Genomic DNA, 14,790 nt, shown 5'->3' with positions numbered 1-14,790 from the left:
TTTAATATGGAGTTGCGCCCTGTCACCCAGGCTGGAGTGCAATGATGTGATCTTGGCTCACTGCAACCTCCACCTCCTGGGTTCAAATGACTCTCCTGTCTCAGCCTTGCCAGTAGCTGGGATTACAGGTGCCCGCCACCAGGCCCTGCTAATTTTTGTATTTTCAGTAGAGAATGGGTTTCACCATGTTGGCCAGGATGGTCTCGAACTCCTGACCTTATTATCCCCTTGCCTCAGCCTCCCAAAGTGCTGGGAATATAGGCATGAGCCACCGCACCCTGCCTCTAAGTTTTATTAGAATGAAAATGTTTCATACCCATTTGCCCTGTGAAAGGTAATTTTCTCCATAATATAATACTTAATCAAATGCAAATATGTTAAGCCTTATAGAATTACATTTAATGTGTTGGTAGGGTAGAATCAGAGAGAAGTATTGCTGAAAGTACCTGTTCAGAGATTGTGTGAAAAAAATTGCGACATTTCACATTGTCTTTCACAGAGACAATGTGAAAAAAAAAATAAAGGCTCCGTGAATGTTCTCTCTGAATTACTTCCTTCCTATGGAAATCACATCAGTTCATTTTCAGATAAAAACCAAAACAAAGAATAGAAATGACATACACAAAGCCAAATTTAATACTTATCATTCCTTTTCCAACTCTGTGCTGAGTAATGACAATCTGTTCTCATGCATATGTCCAAGTATCTCAAAATAAATAAAGGATCCCATTCTAATCCTGCTTAAAGGCCAGCAGGATTAAAGAGGAAAACAAGGTAATAAAGAACACAAAGAGGCTTCCAAGCATGAATGGCAATTGCTTGTAATGGATCACTGTACCTGGAACACACTGAATCAAGTTGGCGACCATTGCACTAAAATGTGCCCGGATATCTTTAAGAATTTCAACTTCTTTGTCATTTTCAGCTTCTAGAAGCATGCGGGTCAAGTCCACATATTCTAAGAACAAAGCTCCCAGGGCTAAAGTATCCCGCTCTAAGGCTCCATTTGTGCTGGAATAAAGGAAAATTAAACTTTTAGATGATCAGTCTTTATGTCCAAGTAATACAGGCTTCATGAAAACTAAGATTCACTGTTACAACTCACACACTAAAGTTGTTCCTAACCAACACACAGTGTAAAGAAAACACGAAAAAAGAAAAGGCGAGCTTTTTGGATTTTTCTAAGTTAAGGGTATTATATTCAAAAACAAAGAAAAGAAGAAATGAGAGAGACAGAAAGACAAGAAGACCAGTTTGGTGAGAAGAAAGCAACTCGACAGAATTCTGACCCTACCTGTCACTTATTACAGCAGCATCAGCCAGAAGTTCGAAAATTCGAAGTAGCTGTAGCCTTAACAAGTCTCGCCGTTCTCGGCGTTTCTTGTTCTGTGTAGAAAGAGGTAGTACTACTTACAGACACAGGCAAAATAATATTAACTTTGCTTTAGCAAATGGTATTTGGGCGCAGTGGCTCATGCCTGTAATCCCAGCACTTTGGGAGGCCCAGGCAGGAGGATCACAAGGTGAGGAGACTGAGATCATCCTGGCTAACACGGTAAAACCCCATCTCTACTAAAAATACAAAAAATTAGCTGGGCATGGTGGCATGCAACTGTAGTCCCAGCTACTCAGGAGACTGAAGCAGGAGAACTGCATGAACCCTGGAGGCAGAGGTTGCAGTGAGTCGAGATTGTGCCACTGTACTCCAGCCTGGGCCACAGAGCGAGACTCTGTCTCAAAAATAAAGAAATAAAGAAAATGGTATTAACGAAAGACATAATCTAGTCATTTTCAATTTTCTAAGCAGAGAAGTCAGCATATATTCTTCTTTCTTCCTAACCCTCAGAGGAAATGCCTGCTATCTATAGGCTGTAAGAGAAACACACCCTAAGTGAGTCAGTAAATATTAGGTGGAAATTTTGAGAACCAACAAGCCTCATTTCCCAGATGCTCCCAGTGTCTGCTGAAAGGCAGAAGCATCTGAAACCAGCGAAAGACGCAGGGGACATGAAATAATCCCGATTCTGGTAATGGAAGTAACACTGTTTGTTCTTATTCACACTGCTGAATTTGTTATTTTTGCATTTTATTTACTAATTTATTTTTGAAACAGGGTCTCACCATGTCACCCAGGCTGGAGTGCAGTGGTGTGAGCTCAGCTTGCTATAACCTCAAACTCCCAGGCTCAAGGATCCTTCTGCTTCAGCTCCTTGAGTATCTGGGACTACAGGCATGCACTACCATATGTGGCTAGTTTTAAAAAAATTTTTTGTGGACATAAGTCTTGCTATGTGCCAAGCCTGGTCTCAGACTCTTAGCCTCAAGTAATCCTTCCACCTTGGCTTCCCAAAGTGCTGGATTACAGGCATGAGCTGCTGCACCTAACCTAATTTCTGCTATTTCTTGTATCATTGCTACTACATGGGAAGCTTTCTTTTCTAGCCTTATTATTATTTTTATCCTGGTACATTATAAGTTCATCCTTTTCAGAATTCCCTTCAGGGAAGGGGATGCTGGGGAAAATGCCTCATATGCCAAATAAGACAAATTACATTCTTGGCCATCCAACTCCTTGTAAAAAAAACAAGCAAACACACAAAAAAACAAAATTCAATCACAAACCTCATGCAAAAGAATGTAATCATTTGACATCTATGACGATTTTAAGTTGTTTTGCATTTATATATTTAGGATGTAAAATCTATGGACTACATTATACTAAATGCTTAATGAAACCTGAAAAATAATACAAACAAAAAATGTTAAAATATTAAGATTCATTGTTAAAAGCTTGCTGGGTGCTTGTTTTTTTTTAGGGGAAACCAACAGGTTTGATTTAAATTCAGATGATTGGCCAAATAAATCAAGCTTTCATTATTTAAATTCAAAATCTTACCTCTGGTCTTCTTTCCAGAGCTTCTTTCATTAATGGATGAAGTTCTTCTACCAATTCTCTATGGAGAAAAAAGGTCACATTTGAAATTCATTGTTTTGACACCAAACTTGTCACTAAATATTGCATATCAATTACATCCCAAATCACTTGCTTTTTGCACTTTGCTTCTAACATCGCAATCTCCCTGACCTCTCCATTTCCCAATCATGGTAAACTAGAAACAGATATTGGCCTATACTTTGTATTACTGGTCTTACAAAATTGCATATAATTTTGGCTCAATATCTATTTGTTGACTTGATTTTGATTTAATGTTCTGGAGATCTCTATGGCAAAAACAAAAAACAAAAAACAAACAAACAAAAATACCCTATGTGAACAATTAAACAAACAACATTTTCCAAGTGTTTACTAAATTCAAATACTTTACTACAAGCTTTGGAGCTGAAGATAAATAAAACTGAGCCCCAGCACACAAGAAATTTTCAGTCTAATTAGAGGAAAAGAGACGGGTGCAATTACCATGGCACTGCACAGCTCAGGAGGCTGACTTGTAGTTGACTTTAAAAACAAAGCCTTTTTGGGTTTCAGAGCTAAATTCCTTTTTAAAAAAATTTATTTATTTATTTATTTATTTTTGAGATGGAGTCTTGCTCTGTCGCCCAGGCTGGATTGCAGTAGTGCAGTCTCAGCTCACTGCAATCTCCACTTCCCAGATTGAAGCAATTCTCCCGCCTCAGCCTCCCAAGTAGCTGGGATTTCAGGCACCTGTCACCATGCCAGGCTAATTTTTTGTATTTTTAGTAAGAGATGGGGTTTCACCATGCTGGCCAGGCTGGTCTCCATTTTCTGACCTCGTGATCCGCCCGCCTCAGCCTCCCAAAGGGTTGGGATTACAGGTGTGAGCTACTGTGCCCGGCCTAAATTCCTTTGTTTACACTATATAATAAATAAAAAATTCCGTATGGCAAGTACTAAAATTGTGAGGTTCTCATCAAAACCTTGTCTTTTATGTAGTAAAAATATGTCTTGATCACATTAATATATATCTTTGTCCTGATTATCTCCAGTTCTCAACTTTATACTTTCTAATCTAATTAGTTCTCTTCTTCAAGAAGTAACTTCTGAATTGCTAGGTCAAAACACAGAAAAAGATAAGATTTTGCCTGTTGTCAGACTAGTATGTAGGCATTTTGTCTATAGTATGCCCAAGCTTGAAAACCTTGTACTTTCTGGTAGGATATTTTGTGCTTAATCCAAAGACAGGAAGGTAAACTCTATGTTCTGCACTGGGAGACAGAAAGCATGGGTTCTATTCCTGATTTTTCCAATGCAGATATTAGAATTTCTTCATTAAAGATATGGGAATAACATCAATAGTTTCCTTCACTTAACAGCTATCATTCAACAAATATTTATTATGTAAATATTTGCATTTAATATGTTTTCTCAACAAATGTATGAGATGGATTCTATAATTATACTAACATTTTAAAAATTATTTAAACTTCTTGATTTTCATTTATTATGCCAATTTTATAGCTGAGAAAACTGAGGCTCAGAGACATTAAGTTTTCCAGACTCATGAAGCTAGTTGGTTGCATAATCCTACCTGCCTCTAGGAATATTTACAGGTCAATATACATCAAACAATCTTAAGATTCTTTGGGAAAGAATGTTAGGTAAATCCAGGGATTGTTACTGTTATCTTCTTGTATTTCTTTTGCTTTTCTGTTTATTTATTTGAGACAGAATCTCACACTGTCACCCAGGCTGGAGTGTAGTGACACCATCTTGGCTCACTGTAATGTCTGCCTCCGGGGTTCAAGCGATTCTCTTTCTTCAGCCTCCCGAGTAGCTGGGACTATAGGTGCGCACCACCACGCCTGGCTAATTTTTGTATTTTTAGTAAAGATGGGGTTTCACCATGCTGCCCAGGCTGGTTGCAAACTCCTGATCTCGTGATCTGCCAGCCTCTGCCTCCCAAAGTGCTGGGATTATAGGTGTGAGCCAATGCACCTGGCCATCTCCTTGTATTTCTTTTTTTTTCTTTCTGAGACAGAGTTTCGCTCTTGTTACCCAGGCTGGAGTGCAATGGTGCGATCTCGGCTCACCGCAACCTCCACCTCCTGGGTTCAAGCAATTCTCCTGCCTCTGCCTCCCAAGTAGCTGGGACTACAGGCGCATGCCACCATGCCCAGCTAACTTTTGTATTTTTAGTAGAGACGGGGTTTCACCATGTTGACCAGGATGGTCTCGATCTCTTGACCTCGTGATCCACCCACCTTGGCCTCCCAAAGTGCTGGGATTATGGAAGTGAGCCACCGTGACCGGCCTCCTTGTATTTCTATGTGATATTTTGTCTTAACTAATTAACCAATAACTGGTAAATCTCTGGTTAACTGGCACCCATATAGTCAGAACCCACAATTACTTCTTTTAAGAACAAAATCTGGGATGGGCGCAGTGGCTTAGGCCTGTAATCCCAGCACTTTGGGAGGCCAAGTCGGGTGGATCATAAGGTCAAGAGATCGAGACCATTGTGGCCGACTAGGTGAAATCCCATCTCTACTAAAAATACAAAAATTCACTGGGCATTGTGGCGCACACCTGTAGTCCCAGCTATTTGGCAGGCTGAGGCAGGAGAATCACTTGAACTTCGGGGGCAGAGGTTGCAATGAGCCCAGACTGCACCACTGTACTCCAACCTGGTGACAGAGCAAGACTCCATCTCAAAGAGAGAGAGAAAAAAAGAATAAAATCTGACTTTAAACATGAATAACTTAGATCTTTTTCAGTAGCCTCTAAAATATCTTATTAATCTCTATTTTTCAAGTATAGTTTCTCACAGATGCTTGGAAGTTTCTCATTTCTCTCTACATGGGAAATTTTGTTTGAGACTGTTTTTGTCCTTACAGGCTTTTGTTGCCTAGCTGAAGTCATCAGAGGCAACCCAAACTAAAATTTTACAATGTCTCTTTCAAAGGCTTTGACAGTGCTTCAGATGGAATGATTATTTCATTGCAAATGTGAATAAGTAAGGAATCCAGAAAGCAGCCATATGGTTATATTAAGGCGAAGAAAGTGCCCTACAGAAAGATCAACCAGTCTGGGCACACTGGCTCATGCCTGTAATCCTAGCACTTTGGGAGGGCGAGGTGGGCAGATCACTTGAGGTCAGAAGTTCGAGAACAGCCTGGCCAACATGGTGAAACCCCGTCTCTACTAAAAATGTGAACATTAGCCAGACGTGGTGGCACAGGCCTGCAGTCCCCCCTACTTGGGAGGCTAAGACAGGAGAATTGCTTGAACCTGGGAGGCAGAGGTTGCAGTGAGCCAAGATCGCACCACTGCACTCTAGCCTGGGCGACAGAGCAAGACTCTGCCGAAAAGAAGAAAGAAGAAGAAGAAGAAAGAAGAAGAAGAAGAAGGAAGAAGAAGAAAGAAGAAGAAAGAAAAAGAAGAAGAAGAAAGAAGAAGAAAGAAGAAGAAGAAGAAGAAGGAGAAGAAGAAGAAGAAGAAGAAGAAGAAGAAGAAGAAGGAGAAGAAGAAAGAAGAAGAAGGAGAAGGAAGGAGAAGGAAGGAGAAGGAAGGAGAAGGAAGGAGAAGGAAGGAGAAGGAAGGAGAAGGAAGGAGAAGGAAGAAGGAAGAAGAAGGAAGAAGAAGGAAGAAGAAAGAAGAAGAAAGAAGAAGAAAGAAGAAGAAAGAAGAGAGAGAAAGAAAAGAAAGAAAAGAAAAGAAAGAAACATCAACCAACAACGAATGCAACTAAACACACTGGAAGGGGCATTCAATGCTTAACGTTTGAGAGTCTGTTGGGTAAATGGCTGATGAGCAGACTATTATTATTTTGACGTGATAGTCTCTGAACAGTCTGGCTAACTGAGTTTGCTACTGAACTACCTGTATTTATAGTTGTCTAAAACAAAGCTTGCCAGTAAAATAAAATCTGAGAGGTAAAATCAAAGTTGCAATGATTGAAAGTGACAGGTGAGGCAGTTGCAAGGAATGCTTGTTACATGCACATCAACCAAGACAATGTAGTGGGAGCCACACACAGCCTATAAACTCTCCAGGCACACCCCAACATGCAGACTCAAATTTGAGTTAATAAAGGAACTACGATAGCAGAAGCATGTATGAATTTAGAACAACTCATTAAGACTACTGTACCTGAAAACAAGGGAATTTGTTCTTCCAAATCCTAAAACTAAGGACTCTGTGATCTCAATGCTCTCTAGTCTCATCAAAGGCACCAACTGCTTTAACAGAACTCCCACCGATGGGGTGCCTATGGCCTGAAACAAGTTGAATAAAAGTGAAAAAGAGGTAACATGGTAACTGATGGTTCATTTAATCAAAGGATGATTCCATTATAACAGTTTCAAAGTACTGAACCACATCCCAAGGCACTGCCATCATTTCAGGAAACACACACACACACACACACACACACACACACACACACACACACACAAATTTAATATAGCAAAATGAATGCAATTGTCACCTGCAACACAAATCCTAAAGAAATTTTTTTTTTATAATGGTCTTCTTTTTAAAACCATTTAAACCTACAAAGCTGTCATTAATAAGATAATTTATTTAATCAAGGCATGATTTGAAGGTGAATACTCGGTGAAGAGTAAGGCAAATGTGATGTTGTAGGACACAAACCAAACCTCAGGGCACAAATAAGCACAATTCATTCTATAGTCTTAAGCAAGTTTCTCAACTTTTCTTTATCTTTGGTTCCCTACTTGTCAGAGAGGAGTAATAAATTATTCATATAAACACTCAATGGAATTTAGAAATGTGTAGGATGAAAATCTGATCCCATAATACTCCAGATGGCAGGCACAGTGCAATTTGCACTGTGAACTCTAGACAAACAAGCTAAAAAAAAACCTTACAGAATAATTCTTCTGAAGCATGTCATGTCACCTTGTTATCGTAGCTCACTGTACCATCAGGTGTGGTCGCCATTATTTCTGGAGTGGAGGCTCTCAAGTGTCCTGGGCTCATAATACTGGGTTTTGCAACTCCAAAACAAAGAATTAGGTAATTTCTCCACAAAGTAACATAGTTGTCTCCGCTGCCGGCAGTGCTGGTTTTCTTGGCATTAATTGGGCTACTAGAAATATGGAGTCAAAAACAAGAGTGAAGCTAAGTTCTGGATTTTAAATATCACTTATTAAATAAAGATCATAGGAAGTACTCAAATAGAGTTGAACAACTGTTGATTAAGGATGTTATACAGAGTATCTGCATTTGATGAGAAGTCGAACAAAGAACTTGAAAGTATCTTTTACCATTAAAAGTCTGAAATTATGATTAGAAAATCATACTGATTATTGATTAGACAATCATATTGATTATTAAGGCAAAAAACCCACTAGCTTTAGACAAAAATTTTTAAATGTTTTTACTTAATGTTAAGAATTCACAAGTTGGAAGTTCAGAAATTGGGATGATAACATCCCAATCTCTTGTACAAAATGAAACTGTAAGAGGGCAAATGGAAAAACAAAAAAGAGGAAAACACAAGGCTCCCTTACTTTGGGTCCACCAGAGGCATCACCGACTGGAGCCGAGTGAAGGCATAAGGCCAGGCATAGCTGAGGGCTGTGGGGCAGTGCTTGGGCAAGTTCTCCTGCCGGAGGAAGCTGAAGAGGCAGAGCACCCAGGGGTCTTTGACAGACTGTGCGAATATCCAGACATGGGAAGGGCTCTTCACATCGTAATGGCTATTGACCAGGACTGCGTTCCATTCCACCAACCACTGCAGATCCACATTGTGGGTCAGTGGTAATGTTGCCTATAGGTGTAAGACATAGGTTGTGAGTTAAAATGGAACTGAAGTTATCCATCCTCAACAGGGCTCAGCCTGAATACTCCTTCTTGCACAGTGCTTTTCCTGAGTGCACTGGGCTGGCTGTAAATCTGAAATACCAATCCTGCACCTACCACACATGACTGTGGCATGTGGTCATCAGTCTTCCTATGCTAGATGATAAGCAGCATAAGTACAAAATTTAAGAACATGAGTCATATTCTGACAGGTTTACTGTCACAGAGCTATGCATCAGTACACAGAAGCTGTTCACGAATTACTTGTTGGATGAATATATGACAGTAAATTTAAACTGAACCATGGATTCACCATTTAAAAATTCTGAGAAGTTATTCATCTCTGAGACTCACAAATGTGTTTTTATCATTGTAATTAGTACATTTTTGAAGCTATGATCTTCTCTATCTTTCCTTACACTGAAATATCTTCCCTTTGATTTAGAGAGATGGCTAAGCATAATCCCTTTTATGAAGGGCATTCTACTGACAGTTTTTGAGATAAGATACCTACATATTCTTATATATTTATTCACTTATTGAGACAGAGTCTTGCTCTGTTACACAGACTGGAGTGCAGTGGGGTAATCCTGGCTCACTGCAACCTCTGCCTCCAGGTTCAAGTGATTCTCATGCCTCAGCCTCCCCAGTAGCTGGGACTACAGGCATATAACCACAATGCCTGGCTAATTTTTGTATTATTATTTAGAAAGAAACAGGGTTTCACCATGTTGGCTAGGCTGGTCTTGAACTCCTGACCTCACATGATCTGCCCACTTTGGCCTCCCAAAGTGCTAGGATTATGTGTGAACCACCACACCTGGCCAAGATACTTGTACATTCTTGCCCTATGATAGCAAGCAAAATCTCTTTTAAGATAAATATCTACATTAATAAGTTCTTATATTCCATTTCATTCTCTTTTAAATCTAGATACCAAAGTTTAGGGGTCATTAATTTTCAAATAATCTAGCTGTTGTGCCTAGAAAGGACATGGCTTTATGTTTGTTAGACATGTAAAATGATCCATTTTGTCTGTTGTTTATGAGTTCCCCTGGGTAAGAGTATTATAACAGTGGCCTCAATGGTCAACAGTCTGTAAGGAGCAGAGCTGGAGTTGCAGAGCCTGAGGGATAAGATGGCAACACAAGCTCTGGCCAAAGCCTGTGACCTGGGACAGGTACTGAACATCCCTGAGTCTCTGTTTATTGAATTTATGACCTGGGAATTATAATCCTGATCTCACCTAATCTTTCAGTGTATTACATGAGATAACAGCTGTAAAAACACCGGGCACAAAGCAGGCACTGCTTCTCCCACTGCTCTCTCCCCATTTCTGTACATCTTCCTAAGTGCAGTATTATTGAGCTAGTTACCCAGCTAAGATTCTGATGTTGGTAAACACAGAACAGAAGCACATGAACAAAATATAAAGTGTTATCTGTAGGCAAGTAGGATATATACATAAAACAAGGCTGAATATTCCATTCCATGTCAAAACAATTTGAAATTCTAAAAGAAGTAGGACTATTTCACTACTATTGTTAAGGTCTGCAGTACTTGACTTATAGCTTTAACAATATTATTATGACCATAAGCAAGAACAGGGCTACTATAAACAGGAATCTGTGTTCAATCAAGTTAGAAAAGGCCACAAAAAGCTCCCAATGTCTTCAGGTTTTGTATACATTTATAATTATCTGACAAATATCTGCGCATCAGGCGTCAGCAACATCAGTAACGTGGATTCTGCAAGGAATCTGAGATCTGCCGGCCTCCCTTCAGCTATTTAGCCCAAATTAATCCAGGTCCTGTTATTATACTTTCCTTTTTTAAAAGTCAGATAACCAAAATCAGTTTAAATTTCCCTTCTACACTTGTTCAGTAAATTAAAATTTGCAGAGGTGTTTTTAAAAAGGAAGAATGTATTTGTGTAGCAGATAAAGCTCTCCTAGGTTCAGAGTTCAAACCTGGGAAGGAGAGTTCTAGAGCCCAGACTTGACCTTGATCTCTAGAACTCTCCTTCTGTGCGACTGTGGACTTACCCCTTAACATTTTTGAGTTTCAGTAACTATGAGAATCAAATAAAATAATAAATGCGAAGGCACCATGAGAACTACAAAGTACCACAAAAACAGAAGTTACATATTAAGTATAATACTAAGTGTTAAGTATAATATTAAGTGATAAGTACAATAAATAAGGCAAATTAATTTTCCTTAAGAATCCTAAGCAATTCCTCTTAAAGCTGTAGTTTTAAAATATTATCTATATTCCTAAGCCTCAGATTTTGTGTGAAATTTATCTGAATGTCTCTTAAGCTAACATTTGAAAAACTAGTCTTATCTTCATAAGTACTTTTGGGTCAGTTTATTAATGTGACATAAACACCCAAATTATTCCACATGATTTTTCATTGACTTTCTATTTTAGATAGGTCCAGAGCTTTTAAGAACCATTAGTTGGAATCAAATGTGTACTTACTGAATCCGAAACTGCTACATGAATGAAACTTTCTAGAATGGAAGAACTTAGCTGATCCATGACATCAATCATCGGCCTGTCGTCATCCTGTACAAAGGGGAGGTGATTACTCTCCATGGGAAAATGAATCCTCCTCACCCACCCCACTGACTTTGTCTGATACATGAAGCAGAATAGCTTGTGAGATAGCGATAAGGATTTTCACACAGAAGAGTGAGTGTCTAGATGGTGGAAGGCAGTGAGTAAAACTCCTGTAGTTCTGAGGTTCGTCTTCCAAGTTTTAGTGGAAGATAATTAGAGCTCCAATTTCACATCGTACTGAAAAGACATATACCTGAATTTCAGACTCATACATGTACATGTATGATCTACCAGTATCATACACAATTCACTACAGTGTTCATGTTGTTAATTTCAAGAAGCAGAAACCCTGCAAGAACATGCTTTGTCAGACCACTAACTAAAATGCTCCTTAGTTTAAGTCATTTGTCTGTTAAAATAAGTGGCCAATTGTTTACTGTGATTGAATTTTAGTCTCAAAGAAACTAGACCGACCACACACTCTTTGTAGTATCTACATAATATATAGCTATGTGATATAAGATGCAAATTGGAAAGGGCACGAGAGAGTATCTTAGTGAAAATTCTACATGAGTAATACATAAATGAATGCATTCATTCATTTATATATCATAAATATATAAATTAATTCATCCATTCATTTATATATTATGAACATAATATATGTAATGAATACATAAATGAATATTCATTTAAATATTATATATTCATTCACCATCCTTTATTATGGAGAAATTTGTAAATATAAAATTATTTACTCAAAAGCCTTACAGAAAAGACTTGGAATCTCTACATTCATGTGTGAATGACAAAAACATTATGGCTGGTTAAAGAAAGTGACATATGAGGAACACCCTTGACACAGTGTAGTTGATTAGCACTTAAGAAGTAGGGCATTAGAGGCATGTGTATGTATCTGTTGTTGAATTCTGGCTCTGTCACATTCTAGCTGTTGATTGTAGGGAGGGCATTTAACCTCTCTAAACCTCAGTCTCAGTGTCTGTACAATGGGATAATAAACAAACCAATCCTTAGGTTATTTGAGGGTTAAATGAGATACTGTGTATAAAGTACTGAGCACAGTGCCTGACACATACATGGTAATTATTATTATCATTACTTTCATGATTACAAACTTGATGAAGGTTTGCTAAAATATAGCATGTCTTAGAGATTCATTTACCAGGTGCCAGAGATGTGGCCTTGAAATATATCAGAAAGCTATCCAAAGAAATGTGAACAGGAAAGACTGTGATGAAGTTGAAAATATTTTATAAAGACAGTGACTATGTCAAATATTATAAAACCAAATTAGTTATTTTTAAAAGAAGAAAATGGAAAGTGGTAATTTTCTAAAGAAGTATATAACATGAAAAGCTGGTCCTTCTTTCATCAAATTGTGCCTTTGGTTTGGCTATCCACACTAGCTTGCAAGATAGCAATAAACGTTTTCTCTGACCAAGGTGTACAGCATTTGGCCAAATATGGGGTGTCAGCAGGCAGTGATCAATAATTGGCTTCCTTCTCCCATTTCAAGAGGACATGTTTCTTGTGATGTCATTTTCTACCATTATTAATATTAAATATCTTTCAATTTGCCAGACTCTTTGGTAACTTTATCATTTTAAATGAGATGTTATTTTTTGAGGTTTATTCTCTAATATAAAGTAATAATATCTTTTTAATTAGATGTGTGCGAACACTATGAGGGAAATAATCCATAACCTAAATTAATCTTAAAATTCTTCACTTCTTAGCAAAGTAATGTCTCTGGAGAACTGGGATTGGTCTTTTCTATTGCTTTCAGAAAATATGACTTAAATCTAGTAGACCAAGAATGCTATTATAATAGTTTAAAACCTAACAATGAATGAAAAATGTGATACCACATGTAACATAAAAGTACATGAAATAGTAATGCATCATTTGTAGTTTTTAATATAAATTTCAGAACAGTTTAAAGTAAGAAATGGAAAAATTCAGAAGAGTAATCCATACCTCAGGCTGTCCCAAGGCAACAAATAGCGCTCGAATTTCCTTGAGTATTAAAACGGACAGTTTGCGAGTGGCCACCTGGAAACTGCAGAGTAAAACTAGAGCAAAACCTTCTACAGCGTGGAGTACACTGCAGTGGGGACCGCGTTCCGACTGAATTCTGTGACTGGAGCCATTTGCAATGAGCTGTGATGCAATAAGAACAACATTCTGTATTCAGCAAAATAACAATGGAAGAAGAATACACTCATGTTTTGTGTATCTTCTGCACATTCGATTCTATAAATATTAAAATAAATGACAATGGTTTATAATCAAACATGTCTATGAATTTATTATTATTCATGAACTATCCTAGATCCCCTTCTGTCTTTCAGATCAATTGTTGCTATGGAATACTATCAAGCATCTGTTACTTTTGATGGCAAATAACTCTTCAAAGGCTAAAAACAAAACTCCTTTCATCGACACCGCTTGGTATCACACTGTATATACAATCAAAGTGGCCAAAGTTGTTATTTAAATTCTCCATAGACTTTTGGATACTATTAAATCAAATTTTCAAACATTTACTTTCTATCCATCCTGGCTTACTTACTTGCATGTTAGAGTCTAATCTAGTTTTTGCACAGGTCTGTGATGGATTCTGAAAGTTCCCAATCCCCAACCAAGTGAATCTAAAGTAAAAGCAAGCCAGTCAACACGGAGGTTTCCACCTTCATTTTTGTTTTCCTCTTATAAGCATATATAATCCTTGGTTTTCTACCTATCATGTACTGGCACGTCTAGAACACAGGGAAGGTGGAAGGAGCTGAATGTCATCTCTGGGGTTAACCTGTCAGGGATCCCAGCTGTTCCCCAGATGCTACTATACTTCCCTGAGCCTCCACAGTCCTTAGACTCTCAGTTATACTCTTCTCCAGCCAGACCCCTTTCTCCATCTGCTCACTGCCAATGCCAAGTTCCCACTGCCTGGCTCTCCTCTGACAACACTCCTCCTCAATGTACTCTGCAAGATGTTATCATTAAGTTAAACATTTAGGCAGGAGACATGAAGGGTACAGAAACCACAAGACTGCACTGTCTTCTCTGTGGATATTGAACAAAGCAACCCATATGATGCTGGCCAAAACCAACTGGGAGTCACCTGACTTTTATATACCTACCTCTACAACCATATCCACATCTACATCCACAACCCTATCCACATCCGTATCACATCAACATTTACATCCACATCCACATCTACATCCACACCCACACCTACATCTATATCCATATCCATATCCACATCCACATCCACAACCCTATCCACATCCACATCACATCCACATCTACATCCACACCTACATCTACATCCATATCCACATTCACAACCCTATCCACATCCATATCACATCCACATGTACAACCACATCCATATCTACATCCACACCTACATCTACATCCATATCCACATCCACATCTACAACCCTATCCATATC

At 38.5% G+C, this 14,790-nt stretch overlaps 1 protein-coding gene across 10 annotated transcripts in view; it reads right to left on the bottom strand.

The window, feature by feature from the left end:
• The window catches only part of FRY (FRY microtubule binding protein), a 477,475-nt gene that overhangs the window by 118,302 nt on the left and 344,383 nt on the right, over positions 1 to 14,790 (bottom strand). For all 10 annotated transcript variants that reach the window (XM_017538031.2, XM_017538028.2, XM_037741802.1 and 7 more), the window contains 8 exons: positions 13,310 to 13,492; positions 11,231 to 11,317; positions 8,455 to 8,714; positions 7,841 to 8,030; positions 7,070 to 7,194; positions 2,897 to 2,954; positions 1,295 to 1,386; positions 839 to 1,011 (listed from right to left, as the gene is read on the bottom strand). In XM_017538031.2, coding sequence (XP_017393520.1) covers positions 839 to 1,011; positions 1,295 to 1,386; positions 2,897 to 2,954; positions 7,070 to 7,194; positions 7,841 to 8,030; positions 8,455 to 8,714; positions 11,231 to 11,317; positions 13,310 to 13,492 — 1,168 coding nt within the window. The remainder of the gene's footprint in view (positions 1 to 838; positions 1,012 to 1,294; positions 1,387 to 2,896; positions 2,955 to 7,069; positions 7,195 to 7,840; positions 8,031 to 8,454; positions 8,715 to 11,230; positions 11,318 to 13,309; positions 13,493 to 14,790) is intronic.

This window comes from Cebus imitator, unplaced genomic scaffold (assembly GCF_001604975.1).
Source record: "Cebus imitator isolate Cc_AM_T3 unplaced genomic scaffold, Cebus_imitator-1.0 Scaffold108, whole genome shotgun sequence".
Lineage (NCBI taxonomy): Eukaryota > Metazoa > Chordata > Mammalia > Primates > Cebidae > Cebus > Cebus imitator.
Note: the sequence above shows the minus strand (reverse complement) of the source record. Positions and strands in the feature narration are given on the sequence as shown.